The sequence below is a fragment of the Hipposideros armiger genome, unplaced genomic scaffold, assembly GCF_001890085.2.
Source record: "Hipposideros armiger isolate ML-2016 unplaced genomic scaffold, ASM189008v1 scaffold_1395, whole genome shotgun sequence".
Classification (NCBI taxonomy): Eukaryota; Metazoa; Chordata; class Mammalia; order Chiroptera; family Hipposideridae; genus Hipposideros; species Hipposideros armiger.
In genome coordinates, this window is record NW_017732745.1 from 175,790 (window position 1) to 195,899 (window position 20,110).

General features: G+C 43.0%; 1 protein-coding gene across 3 annotated transcripts in view; it reads right to left on the bottom strand.

The window, feature by feature from the left end:
• Positions 1–392: 392 nt before the first annotated feature.
• Positions 393–20,110, bottom strand: part of RAB7A (RAB7A, member RAS oncogene family) — an 81,177-nt gene continuing 61,459 nt past the window's right edge. For all 3 annotated transcript variants that reach the window (XM_019633743.1, XM_019633744.1, XM_019633745.1), the window contains 5 exons: positions 17,539–17,599; positions 15,747–15,873; positions 8,149–8,367; positions 6,190–6,318; positions 393–1,839 (listed from right to left, as the gene is read on the bottom strand). In XM_019633743.1, coding sequence (XP_019489288.1) covers positions 1,744–1,839; positions 6,190–6,318; positions 8,149–8,367; positions 15,747–15,873; positions 17,539–17,591 — 624 coding nt within the window. In that variant the 5' untranslated portion in view covers positions 17,592–17,599 and the 3' untranslated portion in view covers positions 393–1,743. The remainder of the gene's footprint in view (positions 1,840–6,189; positions 6,319–8,148; positions 8,368–15,746; positions 15,874–17,538; positions 17,600–20,110) is intronic.

Here is a 20,110-nt window from a genome sequence, read left to right on the forward strand (position 1 = left end):
AAAAATCAGAAATCCAGAACTATGTAATATCTGAGTACCAGCAACTAGGCCAATTAAAAAAACAATAGAACACAAAGGCTAAGTTATACTCATAGGCTGTGGGTGGTCCATAGGTCACTAGCAGTTTGTGGTTGCTCTTCTAAAGGGACAATGTGTTCTTCACTCAAGGTCCTCATCCCTTCAATACTGTGATTAAAAAGGCAAAAAACAGAAAACAAACTAGGAACAGGTACTGCAAGGGCTGGATATGAGAAGGGCTTTCTACCTCCAAGAACCACCATGTGCCCAGTTATGGAAGGCTCTTTTGCTTGATAAAGCATTGGTTATGATTAGCTAACACGGTGTTTACTGAGCCAATAGTATGGAAGGAAAAACGACAGTGCGAAGGCAGATGATCTTTGCTCTTGTTACATTTTATTGGCATCACGTTCATCTCTTTACAGAAGAACTTGGCCCACACCCTAGAATGTAGACCTTTGGAAAAGGGGGAAGTACTCTGTTAAGCAAGCTATAGTGCAGGAGCAGATCTTAGAGAGGGGGCAGAACTTCCAGGATTCCATACCAAAGAAACAGGTTAATTAATAATGGGCAATATTGGGGAGTCAGTGGGGAAAAGGAGAAAAAGGTTTGCTAACCTAAGGATACCACAACCCTGAAAAGGAGAGCCTTCTAGAACAAAGGTAAAATCACTAAGACAGATCTGTTAGGATATTCCTTTTCCTCTTATAAGTAGAATGTTGATCTAATAGGGGAGTTTCAAAGTGTGGAGGAGGAAAAAAAAAGGGGGTGGGAATGAGAATTTTAACAGCCATTTATCTACTACACACACCACTGTATTATGCAAATCAACCTTTTGGAAATTTAGATACAGAAGGAAACAGGCAGTTTTCCCCCTGGAGAGATGAAAGGTTTTTTGGCTCTTAAGTCTTTGATAAAAGGCGTACATAATTCTTGTGTCTACTGTACAGAATACTGCCTCTAGCTGGGTTTCTGAATTCTGAGTTGCTAACACTCTGCCATCCAGACAGGGTTCAACCCTCCATCCTACACTCCTGCATTACAGGACTTAAACACATAATCCAAGAATTTCTTACACTAATTTATACATTTTTAATTGGTTGCATATATTAACATGTACTATAAGATTCTTTTCTAAGAAGCATTACATAATAAATGGATACTGTAAAAAGATCTGATTAGTTAAAAGTAACAAGCATTAACAGATACATACAAAACTCAGCTTGATCACACTGGGTGTGAGCCTGTAATGAAGCATGGGGCACCAGCCTTCCCAAGTGGTAGCCTTCATAGGAGGGGGTTGGGGATGGGGTAAAAAGACACAAGACCATTAAAAAAAATCAGATAACTAATTAGACACAAGTTAACTGTAAACAGTTCTCTCTCCCTGGTGGATAAAAATAAGCTTCTGATGCCAACTCTATGTCAGAATGATGTCTAAAGCTGGCCCATCCTGTGGCCATACAAGGGCTGATGTGGTGGATGGGCAGACTCTGATGGAGCCAGCACAGGCCTGGGCTGGAGTCTGCCTGGGCTTGTGTCAGGTGTGTGTGTGTGTTGTATGGTGGGGGGGTGAGTGTGTTTGGTGGGATTTCTTTTGGCAACTGGTCCAGAGAAATCACGTTATGTGTTTTTTTTTTAGAAGAGGAGAGGGGGGTTTGTGTTGGAAGGCCTAAGTGTGTTCTTGGTTTGTGAAGGACTCTGTGCTCTGCTCTCACTGCTCATTCAGCAACTGCAGCTTTCTGCTGAGGCTTTGGCCCGGTCATTCTTGTCCAGTTTGATCGGTTCAGGAAATTCATTGTACAGCTCCACCTCCGTTTCCTGGGCAGGGAGAGAGAGAGAGAGAGAGAAAAAGGGCTGTCACTCAGGGCACAGGGGGACTTCCTGTGTTCAGGTCTGACCCTTAGTAGCACACTTGCACCTGGGCACAGTGGGTAGGGAGCAGGCACAGACCTAGCAGTGAAGGAAGCACTCTGGCAGAAGGCACTTAACCCTCAAAGGCCAAGCAAGAAGAAGACAGGTTTTGCAATAATTTCAGGACAAAGTGAAGAGAGAAGTTCAGCAGGAATAGCAGCAATTGACACTGAGCAGTCAGGACAGAAGCTGATTCATTCTCTAAATCAGATCGCAATCTGGTGGCTTGAGGACCATAGCCACCTCACAGATGCTTCAGTATGGTCCATATAATCACCAACACTTAAAAAGATGTCATACTTTATATGGCCTGGATTTTTGGCAACTCTTAGTCAGCATTTCAACAAGGCAAACAATGTGCTAAAGGTGAGTGCCAGCTGTCCCTCAGTCTCAAAACTTTCCTCAAGTTCCCTACTTGCCACTAATTTTTCTGGATTTAGGGTCTATTTTATTTTTCTTCAAAAGGTTTAGGAGAGTTTTGTTTCCAAATGCTGCTTAGAAACCAGCTGTGGATGAATTTTATCATCATCTGTGGTGAGAGATCACAGGAGATGGACAGTGGTCAGTTTAGTGGGACTTTTGCTGAATTAACATTTTCCCAGTGAGGAGCAGGTTTCTACTTCCTGGTGTAGTAAAACAATTTGTCATTTAAACACTGAGTACCTGTGTGTTGGGCACTGTTCTAGGATTTGGAGATAAAGCAGACAATGTTTCTATTCATTAAAAGTTCTCTAGGAAATATTCCATTCACAATAGCTATATATAAAAGTGAAAACCTCTGCAACAACATGGATGGACCTAGAGGGTATTATGCTAAGTGAAATAAATCAGACAGAAGGACAAATACCATGTGATCTCATTTATATGTAGACTCTAAAAAACAAAATAAATGAACAAACAAAACAGAAACAGATTAAAAAAATACAGAGAACACTGGGATGATTGCCAGAGGCGAGAGGGGTTGGGGAACTGGGTGAAAAAAGTGAAGGGATTAAGAAATACAAATTGGTAGCTATAAAATAGTCACAGGGATGTAAAGTACAGCATAGGAACTATAGTCAATAATGTTGCAACTATGTATAGTGCCAGGTGGGTACTAGACTAATTGGGGGGGTCACTGCATAAATTATATAAATGTCTCACCAATATGCTGCACACCTGAAACTAATATAAAATAATACTGAAAGTCAACTGTAATTGAAAAAATAATTTTTTTAAAAGGGTAAAAACCTCTAGGAATACATATTTTAAAAAATTAGCTTCCCATCCCTATCTGACACCCCCAGCCCTTGGTAACCACTTATCTACTTTCTGTCTTAACAGATTTGCCTATTTTGGACATTTCATTTGATGGATGTTTGTTTGGGTTGTTTCTACTTTTTGGCTATTATGAATGTTGTGAACATTCATGTAAAGTTTTCTGTAAACATATTTTCATTTCTCTTGGGTATATACTTAGTAGAATTGTTGGGTCATATGGTAACTCTTATGTTTAACTTTATGAGAAACTGCCTGTTTTCCAAAGTGGCTGCACCATTTTACATTCCCACCAGCACCTAGGAATACATTTAATATGAAAGGCAAAGGATCTGAAAAATTATAAAATCTTATTGAAGGATGTAACAGAAGACCTAAAATAATAGTTGTAATGGACTGAATGTTTGTATCCCTCCAAAATTTGTATGTTGATGTTCCAACCCCCAATGTGATGATATTTGGATTAAGAAAGTAATTAAGGTTAAAATGAGGTCATAAGGATGGGGCCCTGATCTGATAGGATTCGTATGTCCTTTTAAGAAGAAACACCAGAGAGCTAGCAGCTTCTCTTTTTCTCTCCTTCCCCCACACCTTCTGCATGTTCCCACAGGGGAAAGGCCACGAGGACACAGGGAGAAGGCAGAAGTCTGCAAGTGAGGAAGGGAAAATGAATTGGCTGGCACCCTGATTATGGACTTCTGGCCTTTAGAACTGAGACAAAATAAACTTCTGTGTTTAAGCTACCCAGTCTGTGGTATTTTATGGCACCCAGAGCATAGTGATACAGTAACTATAATGCAATTCCAATCAGAATCTCAAGGTTTTATTTTTGGTGAGGGTGAGGAAGGAAAAAGGTGGGACTAAAATAAAATTTTTTAGTCTTAAGTCTAAATGGAAACTGCACCAAAATAGCCAATAAAAAAAATATACATATATAAACAGTGAGAGGAGAGGGAGATTTGCTTCATCAGAAGTCAGATCATACTATAAAGGCAGTAAAATCAAGATGGTCCAGGCAGGATACTCAAGTGTAAGTCGCCAGAACAGACCGGGGAGACCAGAAATAGATCCCAATAGATACAAACATTTACTATAACAAAGGTAATGTTTAACCCAGTGGGGAAAATGGTTTATTTAACAACTAGGTCCTAATATCTGAAATAATTGGTTATCCCTCTAAACAAAAAAGGTGAGTCCCTATTTCCTGCCATAAGCCAAAATAAATTCCAGCTGAATTAGACAACATGTAATTTAGACATAGGAAACCCAGAAATTTAAAATGACATACCCGACTAAAAAATTACTTTTTTTCTATGGCCAAAGAATATCTATCTATCTATCTATCTATCTATCTATCTATCTATCTATCTATCTATCTATCTAAACAGCAGAGTTGGAAAAAAAACTTGTAATACAGGTAAAGTTAATTTCCATTCACAAAGAGCTCCTGAGAACTGACAGGTGCCCAGGCAAGTGCTTATGTTCTGGTTACCTGCAGTAGAGAAAACCCAAAGATTGGCAGTGTCAGCGGAGTTACAGATGATGCCTACCACTCATTGTTAGGGAGGTAAGAAAAAAAAAAACTTGCATTGCTGGTGGGAACCTTGCGAAAAGCGATCAGGTACTCTTTCTTAAAAATACACATACCTTTTAAAAATATTTAAAAAAAAAAGTCCTCCTTTGGAAAAAAAATACACATACCTTTCAATTTAATAATCACACTCCTGGAAGGCTAGCTTGTAGAAATAAAAGCATTATAATAAGGCTATAGGGACAGCAATATCTGGAGAGAAAAACTCCAACAGTCATGGCAGGGAACTGGTGGAAAACAACTCCCCCTACATATTTAGATTTGCATGCAATTCTATGAACATTTGGAAAAACACACTAGGTTATTAATGTAGGTGTGAGGGTGGGTTAAAGGTAGGGAGAAAGAGGGACACAAAGGGCCTTAATTCTGCATCCTGGTCAGTTCCTTCTCACTGTATCAATGTCTCTCAGTGGGGACTCTCCTGGCATTTTGGGTGAACCAATTCTTTACTGGGTAGGGCTGTCCCTTTTCATTATGGAAAACTCAGTGCAGCCCCAGTCCTTGGAACAACCCATTCCAAATATCTCCCTGCCCACAGGTCCAGATGCCCTGCCCTGCCCTGCTGAGAACCACTGCCTTCTATATTGTTATCTGGAGCTAACAGAACCCACCTGGCCCTTTACAACCACTATGTGCTCCTGCAAATGTTTTCTGCATTTCTGATGTGCATCTCACCTCTGACACCCATCCCCGTGTCTGACTACCACAGACCACTGACAATGCCTCATGACTTGCCTTAACTCACTGGCCCTAACAGAACTGTTAAATCAAAAATGCCTCCAACTCCCACATGCCAACAAAAGTACCTTTTTTTTCTGTGAAGTATTGAGTAAACAACACAAGAAAGAAAATGCAGGACAATTTTATTCAAGGAATATAATTCCTAGAGCTTCTGGTTAACCTTTCTGGTGGTCAAATATAACCATATATGAGAATGACAAGTATCTCATTTAATCTGCACAACCACCATGCAAAGTCAGTATTCTCATTTTACAGATGAGGGGATGGAAGCTTGTATAAGATAAAAAACTACATCTAATGATGGGTAGCAGAGCTAGGATGTAAATTTAAGTTTATCCCCTCCATCAACAGGAGCAATCTGACCAGGGGCCTCCTAGAGGCCTGATGTCCTAATAGCATGCCAAGAGAGTAAGATGTTAACATGCCCAGTTAAACAAGGGTAGCCTCAGCTGAAGTTGTCACTGCTCCTGCTTCGTTTAGGTTATTCACAAACAAGTGGAATTTCCAGAAGCTTTACCAGAATGTGTAGTTACCTTACCAGATAAACATACACGATTTTCTGGCTACACAGAAAAGTCAGTTAAGAAAGATTAAGAACAAGTAAGCCAGGCAGAGGCTGGGTCAATGGTCAATCACCAGAGGGAGCCAGATAGCTGCTGGAGACCCACCTGTTTAAGTGCATTCCGTGCAATTGTCTGGAACGCCTGCTCCACGTTGATGGCCTCCTTGGCACTGGTCTCAAAGTAGGGAATGTTGTTTTTGCTGTAGCACCAGGCCTGTGCTCGCTTCGTGGCCACCTGGAAGAGGAAGCAGGGTGCATGTGTGCTCATAATAGAAGCAGCTAGCACTGACTCAATCCTTCCCAGGAAGGATCTTTGTCCCTAGTCTACAGTTGAATTAGCAGATTTCAGGAATGAAGGTGGGTGGGGAGGGAGAGAGACCTACAGACCTGTCTAAGATCACCCTGCTTGCTACATATACCATATTTCCCCATGTATAAGACACATCCTTTTTTGAAAAATTTTGGGTCTAAAAACTGGGTGCATCTTATACAGTGGTTGTAGATTTTTACTTGCATTTCCCGCTTTTTTCGCACTTGTTTTTTTGCGCTCATACAACCACTGTATAAGATGCACCCAGTTTTTAGACCCCAAATTTTTCGAAAAAGGGTGCATCTTATACATGGGGAAATATGGTAATATAGCTAGGAATAAAACCCAAAGCCCATTCTGTCTTCATTCCACAGCCTTAGACTCAGCTAATACATAAAAGCAGCTTGTGAAGGGAATAAGAAGCCAGACCAGAAAGAAATGAATGGTCTCTCCTGAGGCTTCAGAGGAATAAATGACTACAGGAAATGCCTGACAGCTTGATCTTAAGGTTTGCAGTTCCTTCCCCACTACTAATTTTACATCACCTGTGCCACACACCCAAGTGCCACAGAATTCTGCAGCTCTCCACACCACCCTTGCCTCTCATATCCTAATTCCTTCCTCCACCTCAGCCCATTTTCAGTCATTTAGGATATGGAGAAAAAAAGACCAATGGTCAGAAATAAACCTACGTATATAATTAAGAAAGAGTCTGTGTTCCCAAGAGAAATGCTTTTCGAAAGTAAACCAGAACAGTTTTACTCAAAGCTCAATCTTCTACACCCGTGAAGATCGAGACAGGTCCTTGAGGCATTGGGAAAACACTTGAGAACGACAAAATTTAATTCCCTCTTTTCAAGTGAAGAAAGGAAACCCAAGCTCAGAGGGAAAAGGAAATGGCCCAAAGTCACATTCAGCTGGGGAAAGCATGGGCATTTAAACCAGGTCTCCTGGGCACTGGTCCTCAAAGGCAGCTGACCTGAAGGTAGTTCACACTCCCACATGCACCTTCTAGAGCTATTCTGGGCTCAGCACAGAATGCTTCAAATTTACATGGCACCTTAGAAACAGGTGTCTCTAGTAGGAGACGAAAATAGCAATGGGACAACTAGAAAGTCACCATTTCCCAATCTCCTTCTGGATGCCAGGGCTTTCACGTGTATTGTTATCTAATTCCAGAGTGTTCCTGTTAAATGAGTGAAGACTCCGATTTTAAGAAATAGTCCCAAATTAAGAGTGTATGAGCCAAGTTTTGAATTCAATTTTGCCTTTAAATTCAAAAGATCAAATGCAGAATACCATACAGCCTTAAGTCAAATCATTTCACTGGGATGGATGGACCAAGGGGAGTGGCTAGTACAGGCAGCTTCACGGAATGGACTTGTTGCTTTGCTGGCATGACTTCAAAGAGAACACCACTGCAGACTTCACTGTCCCTGTTTTGTCACATGGGAAAGCCAAGATGGTATGCCTTTACCAGAGAGCAGAGCCCCATTCCAAGGGCTGGGCAGGTAACTTGTTAGCTATCCCTTCCTCTTCCCCTACCATGGGGGCACAAGCCATACTGGGTACTGGGTATTGATCCTTGAGGCATGTGGCTTTATACCAATCAAAGCTAAAAACAGCACTTGTCATCCCAAACTTAGCTGTCACTTTTAAAAGAAGGCCCTTTCTATGATTCAGTAGCCATAACCTACACAAGGGTAGGTTCATAAGCCTCCACATTTATGATTCCCAACATCTTTTAGCACTTACTTGTCTGTTTTCGAGGTCAATCTTGTTTCCTAAAACCACGAAGGGAAAGTTTTCAGGATCCCGAGGACTGGCCTGGATGAGAAACTCATCTCTCCAACTATCAAGGGTTTTGAACGTGTTGGGGGCAGTCACGTCAAATACCAGAACGCAGCAGTCTGCGCCTCTGTAGAAGGCTACACCAAGAGACTGGAATCGTTCCTGTCCTGCTGTGTCCCAGATCTGTGAGAGACAAAACATTTATTCTTTGGGGCCAGAGGACTGGGAGTGGCAGGATGCCAGATGAAATGGGACGAATTATGGGGCCACCAGAGACAAGTGAATTCAGAATTCAGGAAACAGGTTTCATCACCACTGTATACAAAACAGCCCTGACAAATAAGGCATTAGTGAGTGCATGTGTCTATGAGGGGTGACAATGAGTTTGAACTCTGGGGTGCTACAAACATTTTTTAACTTGATCCATGTGGTGGTCACAGTGGTAGATATTTATTTAAAATTCACACTATCGGGCCGGCAGAGTGGCGCGATGGTTAAGAACTGGCTTGGGACGCCAGCGGGCCCCGGTTCGGATCCCATATATGAGAGCCAGTGACACTGCCCTCCACAGCTAAGATGCTCAACAACAGCTCAACCTGGAGCTGGGCTGCTGTGAGTTGCCAGCGACAGCGTAGGCTGCAGCCCCTGTGGCAGTGGGTTGCCATGGGCTACCATATGTAGCCAGCAGCCAGTGTGAGCGGCCAGCAGCCGCAGTGAGCGGCCATCCAGAAGCTGGCGACTGATGTGCCTCGCCCGGGAAGAGCGCAATGATGGTGCCAACTTGGGCCAGTGAAGCAACGTCCTCCACAACTAGACTGAAGAACAAAACAACAGCAACTTGTCTGTTCCCCTTCCCCCAATTCCCCAGCACTGTTCCCATCCCCCCAATTCCCCAATAAAAAATCTTTAAAAAATAAATAAATAAATAAAATTCACACTATAAACTTAACATTTATGTATTCTGGGAACTTTCTGGGGGTCATTACTTACTGAATTGTATATATAAATCTATGCATTTTACCTAAAAAATTTTTAGTTTACCTAAAAAAATCAGTATGTTTTATTTATATTATACCTCAATTAAAAAACAAAGAAAAAACCCTGACAGAGAGATAAAGGAAAAGAGAGAGCACATTCTAGAGCACAGATGAAAGTCAGCTTTTAATCAAAAGAACACCAGGTACTCGTGACCAGCTCAAAGCACTTCACATCATTTCTTGCCATGCTAGGTTGAATTTCCTCACTGCCCTAGGTCCCTAACAGGGCCCTCCTGGTCAGCCTGGAGAGATGACTAGTGTTCTGAGGAATGGTCCCACACCCCCAAGCCAGCCACCTGGTTTAAGAGAGTGCCTGGGTCTAAAAGATCATGCAGTTACTTCCAGCTGACATGAGTCTTCAACTGATGGATCTACTGTTTGTTTGCAGGAAAACCACTAAGCTTCAGAATATGAAAACTTGGACCATTCTCATAACCTAAATAAATTCCAACTTTATGTCCAAATCACAAGCCAATTCTCCCAAAGGCCCAGGGTTCGAACCAAAATGGAGTACAAACTGGGCCACTAGAGGTTTATATCCAGAACCCAATTTTGCAGAAGGACGGTTGAGCTCTTCTGTGAAGGCCTTCTAAGGTAGTCAGTCCTGTCTCCCTGTTAATTCAGAACACTTGGGGAACATGTCAACTGCACGCAGGTCACAGATTAAGCTCCCAGTTCAGATAGGAGGAGCCTCATTACATAAAATGAGGGTATGATACTTGGTTAGAATAAGTAAATATGCACAAAGGCAAAAAAGTAGGACAGGACAGTATTATAGGATCTGCATTTCTTTCCAAGGTAAACAAAGTTTATGATGTTCTAAACACAATAGCTCCCAATACATTCTCCAAAAGAAGTCCTAAAACATAATATGCAATTCCAGACGGTTTATTCTTGGCAACAGGCTCAAATGACACAGTGACAAAACAGGAGCAGAGCCAGAACTTAAATATTATCTAGAAGGCTGGAAATGGCAGTACTAAAACCCTTTAGAGAAGCTTCAATAAAGAAACATGACTACACAAGCTGAGCTCTCATTCACAGATCAGCCAAAAATATCCCAGGCAAATAGATGGCATGTTGGAAGAGGCTACCGTGGTTACCAGTATTAGTCCTGGACAGATAGCACACCTCAGTTTTCTGTTGAATAATAATTCCCAGGAGCCCAGGGGTTGCTCCTATGAGGGCAGCTCTGAGAAGCACATCTCAGCCTTTTCCTCTGATGTGTGTGGCCCTCCACAATCAGTAGTACATGACAATGTGGTCGACGTGACTGTCGGCTACACCTCGGGTAGCAGGGAGCCTGATCTTGGCAGCCCACTCCATTCCCAGGCAACTCCAACCAATATATACACTACTCACTCTAGGAAGAACCTTTCTAAAATAGGACATGTCCTATTGGCTGTGGAGATGGCCCTGATTGCAGGAATGGAATTAGGAGGCTGTCATGAATGTCTGCGTATGGCATACAAGTGCTGAAACGAGGGTCGCCGGTTCGATTACTGGCCTGAGCTGAGGTGGCACTAGCCTGTCCAGTCAGCCTTTTAAATTTGTAATTGCCTGAAGTCAAGCCACTGAACGTTAAGGTTTCTTTTGAGAGTTGCCTGTTGACGTCTTTGCCAAATTATCCACTAGGTTGTCTGTCGATTGGATACTATTATGCATCATCAATTTTTTTCTTGGTCTATGGTTTGTTTTTGTTATTTGGGAATCTTGTTATTCAGATGTGTAATTTAATGTGGTTTACTATCAATCTTTAACCTTTTATGATTTGTACTTTCTCTACTTTAAAAGCCGAAGGTAATAAAACCTCTCTATTTTCTTTCTTTTTTAAAAAAAGATTTTATTGGGGAATTGAGGGAGGGGAACAGCGTTGGGGAATCGGGGAAGGGGAACAGACAAGTTGCTGTCTTTTTGTTCTTTAGTCTAGTTGTGGAGGACGTTGCTTCACTGGCCCATGTTGGCATTATCATTGCAATCTTCCCAAATGAGGCAGATCGGTCGCCAGCCTCTGGACAGCTGCTCATAGTGGCTCTTGGCAGCTCACGATGGCTGCTGGCCGCTTTTGCTGGCTGTTGCCCAACCACGGTAGCCTATGGCAGCCCACTGCAGCAGGGGCTGCAGCCTATGCCGTCGCTGGCAACTCATAATGACAGGCCAGCTCCAGGTCGAGCCGTTGTTCACCATCTTAGCTGTAGAGGGCAGTGTCACTGGCCCTCATATGGGATCCGAACCAGGGCCCTGCTGCTCAGAGCTGGCGTCCCAAGCCAGCTCTTAACCAACGCGCCACTCGGCCAGCCCAAACCTCTCTATTTCCATTTTTCAAGTTTCCATTTTGTACTTTTGCCATTCAGGTCTTGAACCGTCTGGCTACTCCTCGCCTACATGGAAAGCCACTAGCCCAGTCTTGTTTACTGTTAACTCCTCCATCCCCTAGTCTTCTTCTAAGTCAGCTCTCTATCCAGTGTCTACCTAGGTGTGCCCTGTTTTTGTGCCCTCTGTTCCCTTGATCTGTTTATCCCTGTGACAATATCACACCATTTAAATTACTATGGCTTCATAAGTTACCTTTAAATTTTTCATGCATACTTGACTCCATCTAATGTTTAATACTGATTGATTTCTAGCTTCTTCCAGAACAATGTAAGAAAATTTTAAAAACCCACAACAGTCACTAATCTTCCCCCACTTAAATTACACTAGTTTGGAATTTTTTCCTCATTTCCTTATACTAGCTTCCTTATACTAGTTTGGAAATTACAAGTTCTAGGGTGACGGTAGCTTTGTCCAGAGATGATGGGTTTTCTTCTTTTAATCTAATAATTTTAATCATGCATTAGAAAACTTAGGACAAGTAATAGCACACTGGATAGATGAAACAAAATAAAATAATTTTGCAGGAATTAAAAAGAAAACTAAAGCATGTATTTCCTAAAACAATGACAGCCTTGAATTCTGACGTTATAACAACCAAACATGTGCTTGATAGTGTGTACAAACTTGCACCCCTGCACCTTAATGAAAATGGCTTTTACATGGAAACACAATTGTCAAGAAAGTATAACTGAGTGATTTAAGAAGCTTAACCTTTGGTCACCTGCTGATTAAATGTGGCCAATTATTTTTGTGGCAACAAATGCTTCTGGCAAAAATACTTATAGTAAAGATGCTTGCAGCAAAACTACCGACAACCAGATAAAACAAGTTTTGTTTACCGAGTCATCTGTTAATGGACATTTGCAGAGATGATGGGTTTTCATTTACTTTTAGTCTTTTAAATTGGTTGCAGAAGCACAAGGCCAGCCTTTTGCTTCAACCTCTCAGTAACCTATTCTCATTCCCACTCTTTCCAGACTCCACTCGGTGCCCTGTGGTTCTTCAATAGTGCTCACTCCAGAAGTGCAACACTCCAGGATCCCAGCTTAGTAGTGTGTGGGGGGCTCTAGTATAATGTCCCCAACCTAGGGGCGGCTAGGATCTGACTTCTGAATCAGCCCACATGACGATCAAAACCATAGCTTGGTTCTACAGGTCTGTTTCTCCTGGTATAGGAAGCAATTTTTAATCTAGTTGGTACACATGTAAAATCTTCAGGTGGTACTTTACCCCAGCACCTTGAAGGTATTCCATTCCCTTCTGCTGCTGCTGAGAACTCATCCATCTATTATTTCTTTATAAGCAATCTGTCTTTTCTCTCTAGTTGCTTTTATGATTTTGCTTTTTGGTATTCTGCAGGTTTAGTTTTCTTTGAGGTAATTTGCTTGGCTCTTGCAGTTACTGTTTTCTTCATCTGTGTTTAATCTGCAGTTTAACTGTTCATTTAGTTTATTTCAATGACTTTTTCACTTCTTAAAGTTCTAAGTTTTCCATATCCTCATTTTTATAGTATCCCTTTTCATTATGGTTTCTATTCCTTTTTCAAGTCTCTAGTCATTGTGAACATTCTTTGTGGTACATTATTTCCTCATGTGGCGATGAGCTCATATTCTGTCCAGAGGTTATAAGTGTCCCTAAAAAGTAGTCTTAATCTTTGTTTTTGCCAGGAGTGACGGGGATTTATGTTAAATTCTTCCAGGTAAAGGTTTGTGTGCAGAGTGTACACTCAGAATCCACACATGAGCGTAGTGGACTGAGATTCTCTAACTAGGAGGCAAAGCCCCAAGCTTATACTTCACACACAAGCTTTGCCACTTCCTTTGGTTGAGGTATGTGGTCCGTCTTCACATCTTTCCAAGGTCCTAGGCAAGTGTCCATGTGTATGTGTGTCTAAAGGGATTCTTAGTACTAGCTCCTCCACCTTGTGCAGTCACATCTCTTTATTTCTGATGACTGATAAAACTCTATAGTCCAGGCTATAAATTTGCAAATCACCATGGCAGGAGCCCCTGAGCTTATCACTAGCTTTCAGTTCCCTCTTCTTTTCTGTAATATGGAAATTTCTGTTCTCAAACTTGGCCTCATTAGTAATATTTTGAATATCTCCATGTGCCTGTGTGGGGGAAGTGAGGAAGGGAAATCCGTATTAGCTCTGTTCTGGATGTGTGAGTCAAGGAAGTATTAAGAATCATCCTCTGGGGGATGTCACAGCTCAAGACTGACACATGTAAAAACTTATACCTGTAACCTGTAGTATTCAAACATTTCAGTGAGTCTGGTGTTTGCTCATACTACAAAGTGATAAAAATTGTATTTGTCTCTAGAGGCGTAGTCACCCAGGGACGTTATTTTAATATAAACAGGAACAACTGCTATGGAGGTAGATGTTTCAAAACACAACATTTGGATTAAAAGTTGGAGACACTTCAGGACAAATGCATATGTGACAAAGGGGCCTCACTGGAAGCAGAGTCACGTGCAAAGACAGGTTTTTTAAGAGTAGCACATGATTTGGTAGAACTGGCAGAAGTGAAGAATATTTTGTAGCTAGAATGTGATGACTTTCAAAAAGCCACATAGAGAAATCTGTATTTTATCCAAACTGTTGAAAGGGAAGCCCATGAAAGATTAAGCACTGATACATGAAAAAACCATACTGGCTTAATAGAAACACAACTTTGGTGGCTACAGGTAGGATATATTAAAAGGAGCCAGGAGGGCTGGGTGAGTGGCGCACTGGTTAAGAGCTGGCTTGGGACATCAGAGGGCCCCAGTTCGGATCCCACATATGTGGGCCAGTGACACTGTCCTCCACAGCTAAGATGCTGAACAACAGCTCAACCTGGAGCTGGGCTGCTGTGAGTCACTGGCGATGGCGTAGGCTGTAGCCCCTGCTGCAGTGGGTTGCCTTAGGCTACGGTGTGTAGCCAGCAGCCAGCGTGAGCGGACAGCAGCCGCAGTGAGCGGCTATCCAGAAGCCGGCAACTGATCTGCCTCACCTGGGAAGAGCACAATGATGGTGCCAACTTGGGCCAGTGAAGCAACATCCTCCACAACTAGACTGAAGAACAAAAACTAGAGCAACTTGTCTGTTCCCCTTCTCCCAATTCCCCGGCACTGTTCCCATCCCCCAATTCCCCAATTAAAAAAAAAAAAAAGGAGCCAGGAAAACAGAGAAAACTATTTTAATGTCTACTGTGAGAACCTAGGAGAGACACAGGTTTTTTTTCGAGCCAAAGCACTAGGCCAGGATATTAAGGGATGAATTAGACATTTTGGAGACATAAGACAGGGATCTGTAGGTTGACAAATGAAGTAAAAGACAAAAACACCCAAACCAGGGCCAGCCGAGTGGCTCAGTTGGTTAAGAGCGCGAGCTCTGAGCAACAGGGTCACCAGTTTGATTTCCAGATGGGCCAGTAAGCTGCACCTGAGCTGAGCTGCCGCTAAGCTGCCAACAGGTGGCAGGATGGCTCAGCTGGTGAGAACACATGCTCCTAACAACTACAACAAGGCTGCCAGTTGACTCCTCCTGCGTGGGATGGTGGGCTATGCCCACATGCAACTAAGATTGAGCATGGCACTTTGAGCTGAGCTGCCCTGAGCTGCCGCTGGGTGGCCGGATGGCTCAGTGGTTACAGTGTGTGCTCTTAGGTCAGTGTGTGCAACAAGGTCTCTGGTTCAACTCCCACATGGGATGGTGGGCTACGTCCACCTGCAACTAAGATTGAACACAGCACCTTGAACTGAGCTGCCCTGAGCTGCCGACGGGTGGCCGGATGGAGACGGGCCTTGGGAGCTGAGCTAGCTGCACCCTCCACAACTAAGACTGAAGGACAACAGCTTGGTTGTTCCTCTTCCCCAATTCCCCAACACTGTTCCCCTTCCCCAATAAAAACTTAAAAACAAACAAGCAAACAAAAACTAAAACCAACAATCAAAAACAGAAAGTCCAGTTAAATTTTTAGTATGTCTTGTGCTATATTTGGGACATACTTGATGTCTTGTATTTTATCTGGCAATTCTAACTGTAGCCAATTATCCAGTGGGATTTGAAGAATAGGGAGGGAAAATGCATGGGCATGAAAAAAGATTTAAGACTGAATGAACTAACAAGGCTTGGTTGGCCAAGTTCAGACGTGTGCTTACCTGCATTGTTACTAGTCTGTCATCCACCATCACCTCCTTTGTCAGAAAGTCTGCTCCTATTGTGGCTTTATATTGATTACTGAATTTCTTGTTCACATACTGGTTCATGAGTGATGTCTTACCAACTCTGAAATTGGAGAAGAACCATGAATATAAATCAATTAGGAAGGAAGTGAAAACTGATTCTGACACTTGCAGCTCTTGAAGGAACCTGCCTGTTGTGAAGAAGAAGGAGGTGCCCTCACAACAGAGGGCAGCCAGCAAACTACCAGCATTACTCATTTGAGGTTGTACTTTCTCCTGGGATAAAAATACAGGGTACAGATAGATGGAGGCCAGATGTTAAAAACTGCTTGTAAGTTTTGGTATAGGAAACTCAAACGATAGAACTTTTTCTTTTTCCTTCCAGGGAATGCCAGGAAATACTCTCCTTCTAAAAGAAGCTTCAGCAATAAGATTGCTTCACTGTTCCAAAAATGTATCTGCTGCCTTAGGTGTCTCTCCATTTAGTAGTTACTATTTAGTCCAAGAAAGTAACAGAAAGAGACAGCCGCCAACCTGCTCCTTCAGTTTCAAATCTGAAGCAGAAAAGGCACCAATATTTCAACAAATGAGAATCTACCTCAAAGTATGCTCCTTCAGTAAGAAAATTCAGCAAGAAACAATGTGTGGTTTCTCTGGTGATGAGGTTAGGACAGGCTGATGATAATGCAAAAGGCTTCCTCATGGCCAGTAACATCACCTTACTTTCTCACAAAAGAACACATTCATTTTCATACACAGAGGACCTCCAAGTACAGATACAGCCTAAGGCAGTGTTCTCCAACCCAGGACACCTGAATCAGAATTTCCAGGGTAGATTGGGAAATCTATAATCGAACAAGGGCTTGGTGATTCTTTTCAGGCAAATCTGGGTAACACAGGCCTAAAAGCGGTAACAACCTTTTAATCCTGACACAATGTCAGAATTACCAGGGGAGTGGGTGTGTGGGAAAACAGACAGAAGAGGGGAGGAGAGGAGAGAAGAGGGGAGGGGAGGGGAGGAGAAGGGAGGAGAAGAGAAGAGTTGAGTTTAAGTACTACCCCGCTGGTCTAGGCAAATGCTAACTGGCTCCTTAAGGTGATTAAAAAACTCAGCAGGGTAGGAAAATTGCTGCCTTTTTTAAAGGAAGGGCGGGAACTTTGGAATAAGATTTTTTATTTTTTTAAAACCCTGATTTTGTTATGATTATTTTAAATATGCAGCCTCCAGTAGGTCTAAGCTTTTATAGGTCACTTAAGAAGCCAAGTCTAAAAAAGCCTCCCACAGAATCTTAACAGCTACTAAAGAGTTAGCTACTTGGTTTGTCACAGATCTCAGATTAGAGCCAGTTCTCCAATACCAGGCTCTTTCAAAGACAGGCCCGAATCAGGCATAGCAAGAGGAGAATACTGCACAATGTACTCCAAATCCACATCTGGTAGGCACAATGCCAGTGGCAACAATCTACATAAACAGGACTCCCTAGATCTAACTAGCTTGGAAAAAAGTGATTTCATGAAACTACTATTAGTTGAGTTCCAATAGCCACCTTTTCCCCAAATCATGCCAAAAATCAGGGAACAAAGGGTTACATAGTAAGAAATAATTTATATTTCTGCTGTGTTCCAAACAGCAGGGAGACCTAGGGCCCTAATGCCAACGCCATTAGAGAAGGAAGTGACAAATGTCAGCACAGAGGACATAGGTTCCAAGGAGGTGAAGTCTAAATCCAAGCCAATTTGTTAGCTAAAATTTATGAGAAACACTTACCCAGAATCTCCCAGGATGATAACCTTCAGCAATACTTTCTTCCTAGAGGTCATCCTTCAAACTGAAAAAAAGAAAGGAGAAAGCACTGTGAGTGGGATGGAAACACCAAGGTGAACCATCTCCCTTGGCACAAACATCTAAGTGCCCCAAGAGCACTGTGCCCTGAGCCTTCCTGCTGGCTATTTCACTACCATCTACGGGCTGTCATAGAGAGCAGCACTGGTCATTACAACTCTGGACTCCAAAGTTAGGCAAAACAGAATGGCAAGACCATCCTGCCCTGGGAGTAGTCTGAGAGAATGGATTCTCCTGCTTGGATGCTGGATCAATTTGGGTTAATGCTCCAACTTACTCAGCTCAGACCTGCTCAAATATCACTTCTTTGAGAGGTGATCACTTTATCTAAAGTAGCACACTGCTCCCTATTTGCTCTCTATTCCTTTACTTTGTCTTATTTCTCTTCAGAGCACTTACAACTACTTGACATTTTTTTTTTAAAGATTTTTATTGGGGAATTGGGGGGATGGGAACAGCGCTGGGGAATTGGGGAAGGGGAATAGACAAGTTGCTGTTGTTTTGTTCTTCAGTCTAGTTGTGGAGGATGTTGCTTCACTGGCCCAAGTTGGCACCATCATCACGCTCTTCCCGGGCGAGGCACATGAGTCGCCGGCTTCTGGACGGCTGCTCACTGCGGCTGCTGGCCACTCACGCTGGCTGCTTGGCTACACACGGTAGCCCATGGCAACCCACTGCCACAGAGGCTGCAGCCTACGCCGTCACCAGCGACTCATGGCAGCGCAGCTCCAGGTTGAGCTGTTGTTCAGCATCTTAGCTGTGGAGGGCAGTGTCACTGGCTCTCATATGTGGGATCCGAACCGGGGCCCTCTGGCGTCCCAAGCCAGTTCTTAACCATCGCACCACTTGGCAGGCCCTACTTGACATTTTTATGTATTATATTTGTCTGTCTTCTCCCTTTTCTAATAATCTCCTTGAAGACAGTTTTATTCCCCACTGTATCTCCAGTGCCAAGTAGAGAATTATCAAATATTGGGTTAGTGTACGAATACTACTTGACTTTGAAGCTCTTGGGACCACCTTTTACCAGAAAACCTTCCGGGCAGCCTTCCCTACCCTTGACCAGACAATATGTAAGATGCTTAGTCTTTGCCTAACTCTCTTCTACAACTGGCCACAACATGGTCTATTTATTTATCAAGACAGTGTTCCTGTCTTAAGTCTCAGTCTCAGAGCCTGACTCAGTGACTTTCAGAAAGTGAGCAGCTTTCAGAAAAGTAGAAGTCCTAAATTCTGGACCCCAATATGAGCAACTTCATCTAGATAAAGACTGCTGGAGAAGCACTCCTCCTCAGACAGCTGGAATCCCCACTAGGAAGCTTTTGTTCTCTAAAATCCAGATTTCAAGGTTGAATGTGAGTGCCTTCAAAAATGGCATGTATGGGCCGGCCGAGTGGCGCAATAGTAAAGAACTGGCTTGGGACGCCAGAGGGCCCCGGTTCGGATCCCACATATGAGGGCCAGTGACACTGCCCTCCACAGCTAAGATGCTGAACAACAGCTCAACCTGGAGCTGGGAAGCTGTGAGTCGCCGGCAACGGCGTAGGCTGCAGCCCCTGTGGCAGTGGGTTGCCATGGGCTACCGTGTGTAGCCAGCAGCCAGCATGAGCGGCCAGCAGCCGCAGTGAGCGACCGTCCAGAAGCCGGTGACTGATGTGCCTCGCCCGGGAAGAGCGCAATGATGGTGCCAACTTGGGCCAGTAAAGCAACGCCCTCCACAACTAGACTGAAGAACAAAACGACAGCAACTTGTCTGTTCCCCTTCCCCCAATTCCCCAGCACTGTTCCCATCCCCCTAATTCCCCAATAAAAATCTTTAAAAAAAAAATGGCATGTATGCTTTCTGAGAACCCCTAACTTTAGCCCATTATCCTCAAGACATTGAAATAGCCAGGGTAGGAGACTATGAGTAATAAGTTAACCTCCAACTCCTGGCTTCAGTAGAACTGGGGAAAAATAAGTGTTTCTACATAAACAAATAGGTAAGGAAATGGGTTCCATACAGCTTGGTGTTTATTCTACAGTTTGGGAAACCATAACAGTCAAGAATGGGTCTCAGAAAAGCTACTTTTTAGTTTCATCTTTAACCACCTAGCTTCCTGAAGGATTAGGCTGATAGTAGTGCCTACAGTGGGAGTGGCTTAACCATGCACATTCTGATTCCAGAATGCATAGATTTTTTTCTGGCTTTGCTACTTATTATCCGCTGTGTGACCTTGTGCAAGTCAGTTAACCTCTCTGTTTGGGATAGGGATATAGCGATAATAGTTCTTAAGTCCTAAGGATGATGTGAAGCCTGAATGAGTAAAAGGCTCAGGGCAGTGATTAGAATATGGTGGTTAGTAAATGTTGGCTGCTATCATAAGGCGTGCCAAGTACAGAGATGAATAAATAACAGAACACAGAGTCCAGAAGACAATGAGAGAAACCAGTAGGTCACAAGAGAACGGGCAAGGTAATCTGCTGTTTCCAGATGCTTGGCTGCCAACTGTTATCT